The sequence below is a fragment of the Charadrius vociferus genome, unplaced genomic scaffold (assembly GCF_000708025.1).
Source record: "Charadrius vociferus isolate BGI_N301 unplaced genomic scaffold, ASM70802v2 scaffold477, whole genome shotgun sequence".
Classification (NCBI taxonomy): domain Eukaryota; kingdom Metazoa; phylum Chordata; class Aves; order Charadriiformes; family Charadriidae; genus Charadrius; species Charadrius vociferus.
Genome location: NW_009649449.1, coordinates 3175915 through 3193214, shown reverse-complemented (window position 1 = coordinate 3193214; position 17300 = coordinate 3175915). Strand labels below are relative to the sequence as shown.

The following is a 17300-nucleotide window of genomic DNA, read 5'->3' as shown; positions in this document are numbered from 1 at the left end:
GGCTAGAACTTTGAAGAGAGGGACACGGAGACTGGGGGCAAAGACTGGCGCTGTTTTCTTCGTGACAGTGCCAGTTCCATGACTTGTGTTGTGTAGGGTTGTTGGTTTTTTTTTAATCTTGGTAAATGATGGAGCATTACTTTATTACTTTTTTTTTTTCTTTCTTTTTTTTTTTTTTTTGCCATTCTTAACATAATAAATAGAGGAGAGATGTCTCTGTGGTGTTGCACTGGTATCTCTGAGATCTAGGCTTTGTTCCAGGCTTCTGAAATTAATGTGGGCAGATCCATTTATGTCTTTCTATGTCTCAGTTCACTATCTGCAAAAAAAAGAATGATTAACGATCCTAACTCTTAGGGGGATCTTAAGGATTTATATGTAGAATGTGGCACGTTTAGGCTCTACAAGTTTGAAGAGAGTGAAAACCCACAACAAAATAAACCTGGCAGAGTATGTAAAGGTAAATCATGTTCACTCTTCCTCTGTCACTGTTTGGTAGTAGCTACTATCAGTTGCTGCTTTATTTAATTGAATTCAAGCCCCAACGTTAAGTTCCTGTTATCAGGGTGGAAAGCAGCAGAAGAAAATAACAGCACTGTGACAAGACTCACAAAAATTAACATGAAGAGGTTCTCCAGGTTGTCTGTTGTTCTCTCAGAGCAGAGATTAAAACGATTGTTTAACGTATGACTGTTCTTATAGCGTGCCTTTTTCTTTGATGGGCCTGGAGTCAGAAGCACCTTTAAAGTAGTGGAAGATGGCTACCTCGGTCCTTTGGGTGGGTAAATTGGGGTGATACGTGCCCGTGGAGATGTGGGTTGCATTCAGTCTTGCTCCCAAAAGAAAGCAAGCCAATGAACTATACTGTCTAATCCATGCCGTAGTCTAGTGGGTATCTTCTCCGGGCTCTGAGGCAGAGGCTAAGGTACAGCACACAGGGACTGAGCAGCAATTGGGCAACAAACAGAGCAGCACGTTGTAAGCTAGCTGGTGGTGTCGGTGTGATTTACTCTCTCCTGCATTTGGAGGAATCGGCCTGGTTTTTTGGCAGGGTGCAGAGAAACGCAAATGGCTCAGCTTTACAGAGTTGACGTTTGCTCTCAATCTCCCTCAGGTTGAGTAGCTCCACTGAGCAAAGCACTTCATCCCGACTCATACGGAAGCATAAACGCAGGAGGAGGAAACAAAGGATGCGGCAGATTGACAGGGTAAGGTTGGCATCATCGTTTTCCAAGGAGGTGAACCGTGGTTTTGAGTGTGGCACGTGAATTAGGAAGGGATCCAGAACAGATCTGTGCCCTGTTGGGTTCATTGGAAAGGTTCCCCTTGGCTCCAGGCTGCCCCGGACTAAACCTTGAACATTTGAAGTTCTGCAACACTGGAGTCAAGACTCTTTTTCTCCTCTCCCTTTCCCCTTTTACTGTTAAGCGATCGCATTTCTTCTTGTCTCTTTCAAGACCAGCCTCGGCAGGAGAACCTCCTGCAGCGTCTGCCTTTTCCCTTGCTGGAGGAGCATGTGTTTTTCGCTCCTCTCTTTAGGGAGGAGCCGTGGACGCAGTAATTCACACTCCACTGGGCACTTTAGTATTTAAATGTCTGCCTGTCAGTCCTGTAGTCAGGAAGCAGAAATGCTTCAATGTGAAGTCCAGTTGAGAAACCTTAATATAGGAACCTGCTCTGTGTGTTTTGTAAACAAATCTTTGGAGAAAGTGCAGGTTGTGTTCAGATTTTTTTTTTTTTCCTCACAGATTCTAAATGAAGAATAGTTTTTGAGGAGGCCACAGTGGTTTCTGGATGCTTTCCAAACGGAAACCTATTAATCAGTTCCCGATAAATTAATCCTCAATAGTTATTTTTACTATCTTATTCTGAACCATTTAAAACCTTGAGAATTCTCTGTTGTATTTTGCAGTCGTCTTCGTTCAGCAGCATCACTGATTCTACCATGTCCCTAAACATCATCACTGTCACACTCAACATGGGTAAGAGGATAAGCAATGTTGTGGGGTTTTTTTTTAATGATGAATTTCAAGTTATACAGATGTATTTTGTCGCGGTGTAGTAGCCTTTGGAGCCAGGAGAAAGTTCCTTGGTTTGAAAGGATGCCAGCTGAACTAAAGGGGATGGCAGCCGGGAGCTGCTGCTCTGCTGACGGTGCCTGGATTCCCAGTCCAGTACTGGATAGTCGTGAGCCATCTGCACAAGCAGATCGGTGTTATTCCCGAGAAGCCCAGGGAGGGAGCTGGGACTCCAGGGGTTGGGGCTCTGCTCTCATTTCTAGGAACGGTAAGGGGTCAGGCATTGTTAGGAGCGAGAGTAGAAGAGGGCACTGGCAGTTTGCATTTCTGCTGCTCGTGCATTCCGTTGTTTAGCCATTTAGAAATGTGCAGGACTGCCAATTCAGCACCTTTCAGTGGCGCCAAATTCTTCCTGCCACTCTGACATGTGGAAAAAACATTGCCTAATGCTGATCCGGTGCCTAATCTCTAGGTGTAGACATGTCCTTTCAACGTAGTTTCTCTTGCTGATTTTTTGAATGTAACTTTTCAGTGTGCTGTATGAAAAAAATCATGTCTTTAGCAGCAGTTCCGTGCTGCCCTTCCCCGAAGGTGCCAGGCAGACACACACCAGTAGGGTAACCCGAGATCACTGTAAGTCAGACAAAGTGGCCCATGATGTGTTGAGTGAACTGATTTTTTCAAGACTGAACTAGCCTGCTGTTAGCTCTTCGCTGTTATTCCAATCACTTTGTTTGCTTTTTCCCCCCCTACCCTCCACTTTCTATCTGTATAGAAAAGTATAACTTCCTGGGAATCAGCATTGTAGGACAGAGCAATGACCGGGGTGATGGTGGCATATACATTGGCTCTATTATGAAAGGAGGGGCTGTGGCAGCAGATGGCCGAATTGAACCAGGAGACATGCTTCTGCAGGTTGGTCCGTGTCCAAAAATACGTGCTGCTGGCTTGTACATTGGTGGCTCAGCTCAGTCTTCCCACCAGATCCGTGGACTTAGTTAACAGAATTCATTTGTGCTCGGAGAAATGTGTCACAAAGACTATTGTCACTTAAATCTATGGTTCTTTGTGAACTCTGCTCGATAGTTGATGTGCTCTGAGAAGTAATGTTTCTGCAGCTGCTCAAAGGAATGGAAACAGTAACAAGGCAAATAAATTTGGAAATAAATAATGAAAATGTCTTTAACTTCCCTGTTGCAAAGCCTGATCTCTGCTTTTTGCAATGTTTCAGGTGAATGATGTCAATTTTGAGAACATGAGCAATGATGATGCAGTACGGGTTTTACGGGAAATAGTCTCCAAACCAGGGTGAGCATATTACAAAGTCTGGCTACTTTTCCACCGTATGCAGTTGTTGGTATTGGGCAAACCTCAGAGAAATCAACATTTTCATCTCAGTAAGTGACCAGTGTGACTGCTGATTGCAACTCTGAACTTCTCAGTGTAAATGATGAATAGGTGAGACTGGTTCCAACGTACCAGCCAAAACCAACACAAACTAGGAGTTGCCTGGTTTCAGTAGCACTACTTGTTTATACGATGAGCGTTTTAATATCTCAAGAGCTGATCATTCAACAGATTTCACCAATAGTGCTCATGATCCAGAAGGCAGAAACATCCTGATACTGGTTCATACAGAAAATACTTTGACAAGCGTCTCAAAAGCAGTCTCAGAATGTACTTGGCAACTGGTGGACAGGAATAAATTTGTTTCAAAGAGTTCATTGTAGCAGCTACAGCTTCTGTAGGAAAAGTTAAGAGTCACCCTTACGTGTTTTCTTTCTTCCTAGACCTATCAGCCTAACAGTAGCCAAATGCTGGGACCCCACTCCCAGGAGTTATTTCACCATCCCCAGGGGTGAGTACATGTTTGTGCTCTTTGCTGGGTTCCTGTGGAGCCCTCAAGGTCTACAAGATTTTCAGCTGTTTTCAACAGATTTCTGTTCCCTATAAGTCTGCTATTTTTAAGTTTGGTTGTATTGTTTGTTTACTTTTGTTTTGGGAAGCAAGGGGTTAAGATGCTCTTTCTGAGACTCCGCTGCCCACTGAATTAATGGGAGTTTTTCTTTTGGTTCACATGGCTTTGGATCAAGCTCTTAACCTTTTGGTGGGTATATCCTCGTGATCCTAATCTTTCAATTGATAAAAAGTTTGGAGGATAACTATACTTAAGTGTTAAAAAGCCCCGTTTTGTCACATGTACACTTTTTAGAAAGAACGTAAAGTGATTATTTTTAAAATTTGAGGCAAACAACATTGTTTGGTAGACATAAAACCTCTTGAAAATGGTGTAGCTTTAAAACTTCTGGCTTAATAAACCTTTCGGGCTGTAAAAGCTCTGTGCTCATGTGGCAAACCCAGCTGCCTCCTACTGGTGAGTGCGCTGCTTGTGATAACTGAAACCAACTTGTTACCAGTCCTTCTAAGTGAAGATGAGGACAGCATTTTACGTTGACATTAGTGCAATAGACTCGTGCAGCCTATGGGACCTCACTCAGTGAAGTCCTTAGGAAAACCAGCGTAATCAAAAGAAAAATCCCCCAAATCACATAGTTCAGATGTGCTACAGGGAGAGCTGGTGTATCAGTTTGTCCTTTGTTCAGCGAAGGTGCGTGCATTATTATCCAAGGCGAACAGCGGTATATCTGTTGTAGGCTAAACTGGTTGCAAGAATGTGGGGGGGATTTTGTGGAAATACCTAACATAGGCAGAGCTCTTCTACGTAATTTCTGGTTTTAAGGCAATGGAACAACAGCCACTACAATTCAAAAGACAAGAAGTAATCCAGATTCTGGGGAAAACTGAGTTTTATTCCTGGCTTTAAAAATTACTTGTGGCTCTTCTGAAGGTTTGAGTGTAATTTTCACTCTTCTCTGACACCAGTGCCTTCAAACGGTCTTTGTATGTCTTGGCTATTTATTTTGCAAGACTATTCCAGTTCTAAAAAGTTTCATTATAGCTGCTGAAAACACTGAGAGGGGAATTCCATGGTGCCTCATCTCTGCAAATGCAAAGCTTTAGAATTACCTTCCTGATTCACCTTCGGGAGAAGATTCACCTTCTGTCTGAGTGGTTATTTTGGATCCAAGACCCTTTCAAGTAGGGAGAGATCCTCCTGTCAGCCGGGGCAAAGCATTGCTAGTACTTCACGTCACAGCAAAATGAGAATTTCTGTCTCACTGTGTAGAACAGTAGTGAAATATTGTTACTGGACTGGGAACTTCTGTCCCGCAAGTGGAAATATTTCACTCCTCCTGCAATTACAGGAACAGGAGTGTCATGGTTTCACGCTATTTGGCTGGTGTGGCAGTCGTTAGAGGACTGCTGGCAGGGTGTTTTTTGTTCCCGCCTGCTGAGACTGTCTCAGTTGTACTATTAGAATGGCAAGAATTTGTGCAGCCCCAGAAAAATCCTTCTTGTCTATGTCTTAGTGTTTAATGCAAATCTGATTCCATTTGTCTTTTTTTTCCTTTTCCGGTTGTTTTGCAGCTGAACCAGTGAGGCCAATTGACCCTGCAGCGTGGATCTCTCATACCACAGCCATGACGGGAGCGTACCCCCGTTACGGTATGAGCCCCTCCATGAGCATCACCACATCTACCAGCTCCTCACTAACAAGCTCAATTCCCGATTCGGAAAGTAAGTCACACTGCGGCCAGCACAGGGCAGGCGTCTTCTGCTCGGGGCCAGCAGTGCAGAGCTGTGCACAAAACCCACCCCAGCCACAAGCACGGTGAAAACGACAGCCGCCACAGAACTCTCGAATGCTTTCTTAAATTTGTAATTCGTATGGGGAGCATAAAATCTTTTTTTCCCAAGGTCAGACGTTAACGCAGTGGTGTTTTGCTAGGGTTCCCGGTCAGGAAGAGGTGGCTTCTGGTCCCTTTTAGGGTTACAAGGCAGGCCTCCAGCTTCGTCCCCTCAGATGAATGTGAGAGCTTCCGCCTTGCATTTGACTGTCTTTTCATAAATTTAAATGATTTACTTCAGATAGATGTCACTGCACAACAGTGTCAGTGTATGGCTTAGGAAATCTTCCACTGATATTCACATAGCCTTCTTTTATACTTTTTTATACTTTTAGAATTTATTGAACAAGGGAAAAACAAATGTTACGTCCCATGTGAAATTATGGTTAGAGTTCAGCCTTCTTTCCTGGTTTGTCTGTCTGTGGCAGTCATGATTCATTATCTTGGAAATTTTTATTTAAAAAATATGAACTCTTCCTTTTTGTTACTTTTCCTTTGCTTTCTGATGTCAGTGTGGGATAAAAGCTAGCATTTGGTTTGAAATACATGGCAGTAAGGCAAAACAAATAAACGAGGGGCACCTGTCCCTGAGAACACTGTCCGCTGAAGTCCTAGTTCAGGAAAGCGTTCATATTTTAAACAGCACTTCTGTTTACTTGACGTGAAAGTCACTTCACACCTCATTAGTATGTGTTTGTTTCCTGTAATACTGATATAGAAGAATTTCTACGGAGGTGCAACTTTTCTATCAGATTTGTTCATCTGTAGCAAGGAGATTTACTATATTTGTTTATATACACATAGAAGTCTTGAAGTACCTTTAAAGTTCTGAGGAGATTATCTCATTTGTGGAATGGTGCTACCTCAGTATGCAATCACTGAAAGTCAGGTAAATACTTACGTGTTTAACACGGGATGCTTAAATGTCTGCCGGATCCGCAGTCTAAAGTTAGGACTGCGTAGCTTTTTTTCATTTTGTAAGATTTTTCCAGGGAGAAAGGGAGGATATCATTTAGAAAAAACCAACAAAACAAAAGGAACAAGAAAAACAACACTTGGAGGATTTAAAAGACCAATGTCGTGTTGTGATTAGCGATGGAATCTTCCCTGGACAAATGCATGGCTGAAGCACGAAAGTTGCATTTGCAGGGACCAGTTAGGTCCTACCAGACTACACAGGTGTCTGCCTCTTTCTCTTCTACCCTCTCTCAGATTTCATAAGCACGTAGTTCCTGAAATTGCACTTACACCCTTTTTGTAGGCGTGGTGGCTCTGCGTAGTAGCCCCGTTAGATGGTAGGCAGCACCACCAAAGGGGAAATACCTCCGCAGCAGAAAGCAAGTGAACCGCTTACCTGATGACTGCTTTATCCTGAGATGTGTTTTCAGCCTTACAGGTACTAAAGGTTGCTGGAATCAAATGTATTTGCTGATTGCTGTCAAACAAGAGTCTGTTACTCTGCATTCCTCCTGAACTATTCATGTATTGTGTGCCTTGATATATAGCGATGTGATTGGGAAGCGTGGAACGCAGGCGCCCTCTCAATCATACTTTTAAAATAAAGGTTATTTGGGAGCAGAACCACGTTTCTGGAGACAGCTTCTCATTTCTGTGCCAGTGACTTACAACGTTTCCTTTCCTGAACGCAAGAAAATGGGGAGTACCGCTGGCCTTTATTGTGACCTTCTGCTTAGCACTCCTTCCTTCGGTCCATCCTGTCACCCCCCACGCGCGGCAGGCAGCCCTAGGGACAAAGAGGACCTGTCCTGTGAACCTCTTTGGCAGGAAAGACAAAATTGTGGAGGAACGCAGGAGGAGAGAGAGAGAGGCGAGGAGAGACTGCGCGTTGACATCTCAAAGAACGAAGAGCTTCATGCAAAGTGGGGCTTTCTAACTTCTCAGGTTCCACTGCAAGATTCTGTGTTTCAGTCCCTCTGAGGCTGGAGTCACTGGTGCTGGAGGCAAATACAATATCGCTGCTACAGCACCTGGCTGTGAAAGTGGAAGCAGTCAATTAACGGAGTCATCTTAGACAAGTCTCTTTCACGGCTCCTCTTTTTAAGTACTGGGAATGTCCGCTGGTTTACTCTGTTTGTGGAGCACGGCCAGGATAAAGCAAAGAGACTGAACAACTGCTTTCCTTCCGATGAGCCTTCCTGTGCTCTGCAGCCTCTGGATCGGAAGCGGAGCTCTGATATTGGAAGCATTTGCACAGCCGCCATCAGCTCAGTGCTAGTGATTAAAGTAGCTGAGATTTTGGGGCCATATAAATCGCCACTACACAGTAGGAATTATTCCGCGTTAGCTCTTTATTTTCTCAGGTGCTTTTCTTCAAAAACAGGACGATGCAAACCAGGGCGGACTGCGGTGTTTCGCAGTAATTATTGCTTAAAAGAGTGTCTTGTTCTCCAGCAGCGTTCTGGCTGATGCAGGAGATGATTCTCTCGCAGTGGCTGGTGAGTGTTGGACTCGCCGCCTCAGTCGGTGCAAACTCTGCTCCTCGTTTACTCTCCTGACGGTAGATTTTTCCAGCCCCTCTTCTGCCACGACAGGACCCCTTTCTGCAAAGCAGTGCTGTCCCGTTCCGTCAGATTAACTTCAAGTATCTCCATGTTTCTTGAAAGTCTTGCTGTTTCAAAATGCAGTCTGCTGACGTTGTTGGAAAGTTCTCTTTTTCTCCTGTGTGGACTTCAGAGGATTTTGAATTGGGACTTCAAACTATTTCTGCTTGATAGTATTCAGCCCAAGGTGCTACATAATTTCCCGGGGCCCTTTTGTTTGGGCAAATGTGTGCTTCCTTACTCAAAGAAGGATACAAGCCAGTGGTGGTGGTGTTACACGTGGTAGGACTTTGCTTTCCTGGAGCGTACACCTCTTTTATTCCTAGGATCTACAAATGGGAAAAAAATGCCACTCAAAACCAATAACCGAAGCCCTGAGAAAGAGCTTTGCGGTAGATCTGGTTCCCCAGAAAGGAGTTACCGTCTGTGCCGTTCCTCAGGCTCGCCTGTTCCTGTACAGGCAGTCAGGTCGTCAGCCCACAGTTGACTGAGTTCAGATCAAAGTGGGTGCATTTTAGATGCGTCTTAGAATTTTTCATATTTGTACAGCAATTAGCAGACAGAAAATATTGACGATCATTTGGCCGGTGGTGTTCTTTAAATGCAGATTGCAGATCTCCAAGAAAATACAATTTATTGCTCCCCACATACTTTACTTGAATATTGGTTTGTTGTTTTCTTTTTTTTCCCCAAACAAACATGTTGCTTTTTGCCACTAACCAAACTAACTTAAAGCAAAAGCAAAATGTTAGTGTTTATTCAAACTTTGTAAGTATTGAAACCGCATGCATAGATGGTCTGGGATATTTTCATGCATATCGGCAGTGCATGTATTGAAAGAAGCACTTCCAGTTTTCATTGTTTCATGCTTGTTGTACTTTTTATCAAAATGTTGGGTTGCTGGAAAAGGACCAAACTGGTTCCCTTGTGCTTTTGAAAGGTGGGTGATGTGGGGAGCTGGGGGAAGGGAGGGGAGGAGGGTGTCTGAATTCCTGATAGAGAAGGGTCTGAACTACAAACACGGGACACATCTGCTCAATGGGAATTTTCTAGGGCTGAGAAGAAGGGGAGCGGAGAGGAGGACTGGGTGCTGCATCCAAAGAATATAGTTGTCTTTTGTATAGGCAGGATGATTGAGTTCTGCACAGAACGCAAGACGGCTGGTAGACTCTTGGACCCGGATTCACTGCACTGTTTTCAATATTAGATGCCCTTTGCCTCTGTGTATGGTAGAGAAGAAGTTGCTGAAGGAGCTAGACGCCTCTGGTAGGCACCTCAGTGCAGCAGGGTCGGTCTCAGCCCTCTTGTTCTGGTTTTATTATAGAAAACGATCAGGAAAGTACGAAGCCTCTGGTGAGCCAGCTCGGCCCGTAAGAGTGTGTGAGATGAACGGAGCAGTGACGGCTCCGGAGGCATTTGGGAGTGGGGGTTTGTGGGTGTTTTTTTTTTTTTTTTTTTTTACTGTTCTGCAAGAAAGATGCAGGGCAAAGTAATGCTGTGTTAAGGGACTTGTTAACTTGTACGGCTGCCATCGTCTGGGTTTTTAAGGAAACCACTAGCCTTTATCCTGATGATGGAGCCTTACTTTTCACAGAATGGTCAGGGTTGGAAGGGACCTCTGGAGATCATCCAGTCCAACCCCCCTTTCTTATTTCAGTTCTCCCCAATTATGCTAATGTCCGAATCTTAAAAAAAAAACCAAACCACAAATGGACACTGATTGAGACACAGTCGTCATCTTTCTCCATGCAGATGGGTATTACTCCTGACAGTTACACCAAAAGTTAAAGACCAAGCCCAAACCCCTTGTCCTATGGAGTTTTGCATACAGTGCACTGAACCGTTGGATGGGTGGGGGCTGTTCGTGGCGAACTGAAATGGAGAGGAATGGTCACAGAACTCCTTGGGCTTCCTTTTCTGCAAATCTCAATGCAGTGGGGATTGAAAGAGTGCAGGGCTGACCTATAGTTGGTTTGAGAAGTCAGGACGCGTAGGGCCTCAGTGACTAAACTGGTTGCACTGAACGCAATCTCTGAAGAATTGGTACAAATGTGATAATTGATGCCATCGATGAGGGTGCATTTGGGAACCTTTGTGTCTTTTTTTTTTGCATCTGTTGGTAAACCTTGAAACGTTTCATCCAAATTGGGAGCTGAGAAGTTCTTTTTGGACTCAATTAATTTCAAAGAAGCATGTAACCTTTCTTCCTTTTAGAATTAGAAGAGTCTCCCTTAACTGTGAAGAGTGACATGGCTACTATTGTCAAGGTTATGCAGCTACCAGACTCAGGCCTTGAAATTCGGGACAGGATGTGGTTAAAAATTACCATCTCCAATGCAGTGATAGGTAAGCAGTTCAAAGGAATGCTGGGGGGAAAAAAACAGTGGCTTTTTGGAAACAGGCTGAAGAAACTACCTTTATATGAACTTTTTTTCCCCCCTGTCAATGACCTCTTACATTCCCTTGACTGGTATTTGTGAACAACTGCAAATGTGACAGGAAATAACTAATATCTCTTGTTTGGGTCTGGACAGCCAAAAATACTGCACGTTTCTCATGGCCACACACAGCTGGTCCTTAACCCTTGCTTGTTATAGCTCAGGTTTTCCGTGTAACTACTTGTGGCTCTAGCAATCTGCCCAAGTTCAGCAGAGCACCATCCTTGTAATTCCAGTTCCAGACAGCCACACAACCTTAATAAAGCATCTTAATTACATTTAAAATGACCGCAATTAGTCTGCTTCTGATTCTGACTGTCCTGTGACCTGAACTGTGCTAACATCTGGTCAGTCTAGGTTGTGGTTATTTTTGGTTGAGAGAGCGATTGGAACCCCCCAGGTCTTTGGACAACGTAACATCCATCACTGGAGGAGGATGACCCTCCCGATCACTTCTGTTCTATACATCCCGCCTCATTTTCCTTGCTGCAACTCAGAAGGGGTTCAACAGTGTAACTATAAAATTTTCTGTGTACGTATTTGGTGTCCATGTTAACGTAGCGTCCAACTGGATGCAAGAGAATCCTTTGCTTTCGTTATTGATGTTTGGTGGTAACTAATTTAGCAGTTAGGCTGAGACATGAAAGTAGCGTTTTAAGCTCTTTGCAGCAAGATTGCTACGTGTTTGTATTTGCATTCAGTACCTGGCACAGCGATACCAGTGGGCTGTGTGATAATGTGGAGATTAAAAAGACGAAGAAGATAGTTTTCGGCTCTGATGATGCTGTGTCTCCTCTTCCTGTTCTCATTTTAGGAGCAGATGTGGTTGACTGGCTTTACACACACGTGGAAGGCTTCAAAGACCGACGGGAGGCTAGAAAATACGCCAGCAGCATGTTAAAACATGGCTACCTCAGGCACACTGTGAACAAAATCACCTTCTCGGAACAGTGCTATTATGTCTTTGGAGACCTCTGTGGCAGTAAGTTCCCCACCTGTGCAGGGCAAAGCTGCATGTGCGCTCGCGGGAGAGTCCTGTAGGGTTTCACAAGTGGCTGTTTCAGAACAGGCCATTGTTCGGAAGTTGCATGAAAAGTGTTTGACGCTCCTGTTAAACCAAGCGGTTAGACAACTTGGAAGAGAAGGATGAGCTCATCAAACAGGGCATGGCACCGAGGCTCAAGAAAGCAGGATTTCTTTCTGTGATGCCACAGCCCTCCTACTTGTCAGTCACACTCAACTTCTGATCTGTAAAACGGGGATGATTCCTCCTTGATTTACGGAAGTGCTGCGAAGGTGCCTTGGTGTTCCCTGGTAAAAATTGATGCCTGCCCTACCACGTGTGATATTTTGAGTGAACTCCGGAGGCTGAGGCCCTCTAGTCCCTCACCGCACTAGGTGTCAGCTGTTATTAACATGCCGGACTCAGCTGCTAGGTAAAACACAGCACCTTTTCTCTCTTTTGCAGATATGGCTGCGCTAAACCTTAACAACGGTTCTAGCGGAGCCTCGGATCAGGATACCCTTGCTCCACTTCCGCATCCTGCTGCTCCCTGGCCGTTAGGCCAAGGATACTCGTATCAGTATCCTCTGCCCCCTCCGTGTTTTCCACCAGCATACCAAGACCCAGGCTTTAGCTATGGCAGCGGCAGTGCAGGCAGCCAGCAAAGTGAAGGTAAGATGGTTAATCTGGTATTTATTTCTACCGCTGTCATTTCCCCTAACCATTTGCTTGAGTTCCTTCGTACTGTCTGTGCTCCTGTCTTGTGGTTTTGTATGCAACCTGCATGGATTTGGTTGCGACCGCACGTAATCAAAACTGTTTGTGTATGTGATGGAGTGGGTTAGCCTTTCAGCTCTGTATTGAAACTGCCAGCGATGTTTGAACTGAGTCAGTAGAACAGAACGGAATAGATGCTGTTTATAGTTCCGCTGTAGTTTGTACCCTGTACAAAATGCCAGTGGGGAACCAGAGCCAAGCTGTGTGTCACGTCCCTGGTGGAGTGGGCATCTGTACTTTTCTTACCCAACAGCACCACACGGTAAACTACTGCTGAGATAATGCTGATCAGGCCAACATTAATGACTCTATTGTCCACCCCATTCAAACAGATAAACTATTGCCCCCCTTTTCAGAGGTCAGAGCCATTGCCAACAGTGGGGCTGCAGTCGCCTGATATTGCGAGAAATGAGGCTATTTCGTTGCTGATGGAACAGGAATTAGAACCAAGGTGCTCTTGGCTTTCGCTTCAATGCTCGGTACAAAAGGAAAATCACTCTCTTTGCTTGTGTGAGACAAGCGTGAGGTGGCCGGCCAGATGGTTTACAGGGCTGAAACACTGCTCACAGGGAGGAGAGTCTCTTTTGTAATATATGACAGGGAAAAAAAGATAATACTGCATGGATTAAAAACCTGACCTCCTCCTTTCCTGCTCTAGGATAATTTTGTGGTTCATTTTTAAACCTTAGTAAATAAAAATTATGTATTTTTTTGGCTGTACAGATATATTTTTTTTTTTACTTCCATTTTTAAAAATCACTTCCCGAGTGAGTTTTGGTTTTGGAAATGCTGCTGGAATAGGAAAGGTATGGTATTTTATCCATGCGACCTGTGTGATTGGCTAAAGAGAGCCTTACGAAAGGCCCCAAGGTGTTTAATTTTGAAAGGTTTCAACGCTTTCCTTGTTCTTTTGGAAACTACACTTCTGTGTTGTTTCTTGCTTTGTAACTGTTATTCCCTTGTTTTGTTCTGAGCAAGCGTTAGACTGAAGGATTCATAGAGGAATGGCTGACTCTAGGGGATTGGTAAGCTTCAAACGCCTCCATAACGATAATGAATCCACAGCATGATCATTTAGACTCTTGTGACCCAAATGTTTAGCTGTATTTTTTCTTTTTTTTTTTTTTTTTTTTTTTTTTTTTCCTTTTTAATTGTGTTGGACGCTCAACCTGTCTCAACCTACAGTAGTCCCAAAAGCGTGGCATTAGCCTCTCCAGCTGCCTGGCCCCTGTGTGACTGTGCTGCAGAAGCTGCGGAGGGGGATGGCGTCACACACCTCACCGTCAGCTCAGATGGGAAAATCCCATCACCCGTCTCTTTATTATTAAATACATAATCCCAACTCCTTATTTATTAGCCTGATATCTAGTCTGATGTCATCCACATGGATTGGATTTATCTACCGGTGCCCTTCCACTGCTTATTTAGTGAAAGACACTTGAGCACTGTCGAGATGTCTCAGGCAGGTATTAAGCATCCTGGGACACGAGGTTGCATCGCTCACTCTCAATACAGAGTGTTAGAACCGGGTTTCTTGTGAAGTCTCTTTATGTGCGATGTTAGATCGTAACTGAATTCATCTGGTGAACAAGAGCACCGCTCCAGAGTCCAGTGGATGTCACATGTTCTTTTGAAATGAATGCTGTGTATTTGCTGATGATTACAGACAAAAGCCTAAGGTGTGGGTCAAGAGACGGACTGAGGCTGAAGATCTCACAAAGTTTTATGTGATGTTGCAGTTCTGTTCAAGGCTCTGTTCCAGTTCAGGTTCCTACTTAATTCATCTGAGCCACATCATCTGTCCCTGCTTGTGGTACCCAAGACAGGTTATTTTGAAGGCTTGGGCAGGTTTGCTGTAGGGAGTGGCCCTGGTGTGAGGACCAGCTCCTCTGCAAAACATCCGCTCTGTTACCGTAGTGTTTAGATCAAAGACACGCTATGGAACTGGCGATGAATTCTTGCGTGTGGGGAGCTTGCATCGAGGAGCAATGACTGAGTAAGGTTTGCAGGGTTTGGATGGGTGGCAACAAAACGCATCATGAGATAAAGGCAGAGGCGTATTAGTTGGGGAAGGGTTAAAATCAAATGTCGTTTTTCTTCCACTGTGAACAATGTGCCACACTGGAGAGCTTACAAAAAGGCTTCTTGGAGATAATATCTATGTTGTTCTTCGGAGCAAAGGCTGTAACAGCGAACCTGCTAACAAGTAGTTTCTCCTCTCTTATTTGTCTTTACAAGATTGCTATGAAACAGTGAAATGACAGCTCAGGGAGCACCGTACCTCTTCAAAGGCTCTCCTTAATGAACCTTTGTAGCAGTTGTTGGAGGCAGCTGAGCGCAAGTTAACATCTCCATTTACGGATGGTGGAAAACCGAGGCACAAAGCAGGACAGTAGTTTTCCCGGAGCAGAGAAGAACCGATAGGGGTTGCAGTCTGCAAATACCACTTCAGAGTGGCAGGCTCAGAATACTAACTTCAAGTCCAGTGATTTTGTTTTGTGTGTTTTCCATCTATCCCCAGCTCTTCTTGCACTCTGCAGGGGAGTCTGGCCTTTCTGCTACACACACCGGGTCAGGCGAGTTTTCCTGTCTCTTCTGTTTGCCTGCTCTAAACATCAGCTGGAGCAGACAGAAGGTGATGATCATCTGTCGTTCAAGAAAAGAGCAGCACAGAATCATTCTCTTTTTCTCATTTCGGTGACCCCAGTGGCTCATTCAGCTCAAAAGCCTGTTTCTCTGGCTGGGGATCCTTTTTGGGGAGACAATCTTGCACTAAGGTGGCATGAACTTAACGAGATATTCCGTGGGTTGGTTTGTTGGGTTTTTTTTAAAAAGAATGACTTGGAAATGTCTCTTAACATCATCTAGCCTGTCTCTCATGGTAACAGAGCACAACCTTCAGCTTCCATGTAAAATCAGTTCTGAGGTTTAGTGAAGTTTGTACGTAGCAACAACTCGTCTTACACACCGGCAGCAGTCCTGTGTCTTTCCGAGTTTAGTGGCCTCTGTTGGGGAACATCCTGCCTGTTACTGATTCATCGCGGAGCGCTTCAACAAATAACTGTTTTTTGAAGAATTCTCCAACAACGGAACATGGTAGTGATGAATTTTAAAAGAAAGAACTTTTAAAAGAAGACACTGAAGGCAGCAGAAGGGCGTCTGTTAACCTCAGGTGATTTTGCCCTGGGAAGGAGTGTGCCCAGCGTGCCCAAGGGTGATAGAGAGGGCAAATGATTTCCTTTTTGAAAAGTTTTTGCCGATAGAAGATAGCAAAGATGGAGACAGTTACAATTAGATTGAGCTCGTTTGCTTGAGTCAAAGCCCAAATGCCTGCTTCTTCCTTCTGTTTCTGCTCCTCCCCTCTCTCCGCTAGCGGCAGTGGAGCAGACGGCTTCCAGCCGGTAAATGCTCTTAGCCAGTAGCTCTGGGCTAGCTGCTGCTCTCACCATGTGAGCTCTAAGGTGTCTACGTGTACCTGTGCATGGCACAACCTTGTCAGCTTTGTTCTACCGATTGTCATTGCTAAATCCCATAAGCCACCACCAGCACGTTCAGGCCTGGTTTTGTCATCACTGTCGCCATCGCAGCGGTCATACCCGGATCGGTGGGTTTTGGTAGGAGCTGATGTGGGAGACGGCGGCGGACGTGAGCTAATGCTGTCTTTTTCTCTGTGTCCTTTTCGCTCGTGGGCTCTAGGAAGCAAAAGCAGCGGCTCGAACCGAAGCAACAGCGAGAACAGCAGGAGAGCTCTTGGCAGAGAGAAGGACCGCAAGTCGGCTGGCAGCGGCAGCGAGTCCGACCACACTGCCCGCAGCGGGGGCGGCGCCAGTGTCCTGCGTCGGGAGAGGCCCGTCAGCCAGCTCAGCCACCGGAGTCACGTCTCTGCCACCCACAGCGAGAGAAGCCATCACAGCCATCATTCTTACGGGCCTCCGGGAGTCCCACCCCTCTACAATCTCCCCAAGATGGGCTCCAAAGTCTACGGGACGAGCGGACCCCCTGGAGGACCCCCCGTGAGGGAACTGAGCTCTGTTCCTCCAGAGCTGACGGGGAGCCGGCAGTCCTTCCAGAAGGCTATGGGCAACCCTTGCGAATTCTTTGTCGACATCATGTGAGAAGAAGTGCCTTCAGACTCTGCTTGGGGAAGGGCCGGGGCGGGGGAGGAAGGGGTGATGATTGTTTTGGGGGCGGGTGAGCAATTTGGTCGTTGTCGAACACTTAATGGAAGAAACTTGGCTGTCTTGCATGTCACACCTTCTGGTTTGCAATTGTGTTGCAGAAAAATCAACAAAACATAACAAAAAATACAAAAAAACCACCCCCACGAAAAGGAACAAAAAAACCCCAACTCCTGGGATTGCTAAATATCAGCAAATTGATGGCATCTTTTCTTTATCCTTTCCCCCCCACCTTTTTTTTGATTGTGAATGGCTGGTGTATATTCACATCTTAATGAGCTTTGGTAACTGTGGCACCTACACAATGCAATTAGCGTGTCTTTTTGGCTGATTCAAGGACTATGATTTCACGTGACTTCTAAATTTCCGATAAGGCATAGTAGCACTTTTATATTTTTCCTTGCTTTTTCTCTTACAAGTCAAAAATGACGGTTGGGTAGTATCTGCGATACTGCCGCGTGACGCTGCTTCTTGGATGCACCAGTCAGCGCTCTGAGCAGACGCGGCACCCGCGAGTGTACGGACAACACGTGCTTGGCAAGGAGCAGGCTCAAACCAATTCCTAGCAGAAAGCAA

The 17300-nt window shown here is 45.1% G+C and overlaps 1 protein-coding gene across 1 annotated transcript in view; it reads left to right on the top strand.

The window, feature by feature from the left end:
- The window catches only part of DVL1 (dishevelled segment polarity protein 1), a 57792-nt gene extending 40843 nt beyond the window's left edge, over positions 1-16949 (top strand). The window contains exons 5-14 of the mRNA XM_009889588.1: positions 1115-1208; positions 1913-1982; positions 2794-2933; positions 3250-3326; positions 3809-3876; positions 5508-5657; positions 10543-10674; positions 11581-11748; positions 12235-12441; positions 16243-16949. Of these exons, the coding sequence (XP_009887890.1) occupies positions 1115-1208; positions 1913-1982; positions 2794-2933; positions 3250-3326; positions 3809-3876; positions 5508-5657; positions 10543-10674; positions 11581-11748; positions 12235-12441; positions 16243-16661 (1525 nt within the window). The 3' untranslated portion in view covers positions 16662-16949. The remainder of the gene's footprint in view (positions 1-1114; positions 1209-1912; positions 1983-2793; positions 2934-3249; positions 3327-3808; positions 3877-5507; positions 5658-10542; positions 10675-11580; positions 11749-12234; positions 12442-16242) is intronic.
- Positions 16950-17300: the final 351 nt, after the last annotated feature.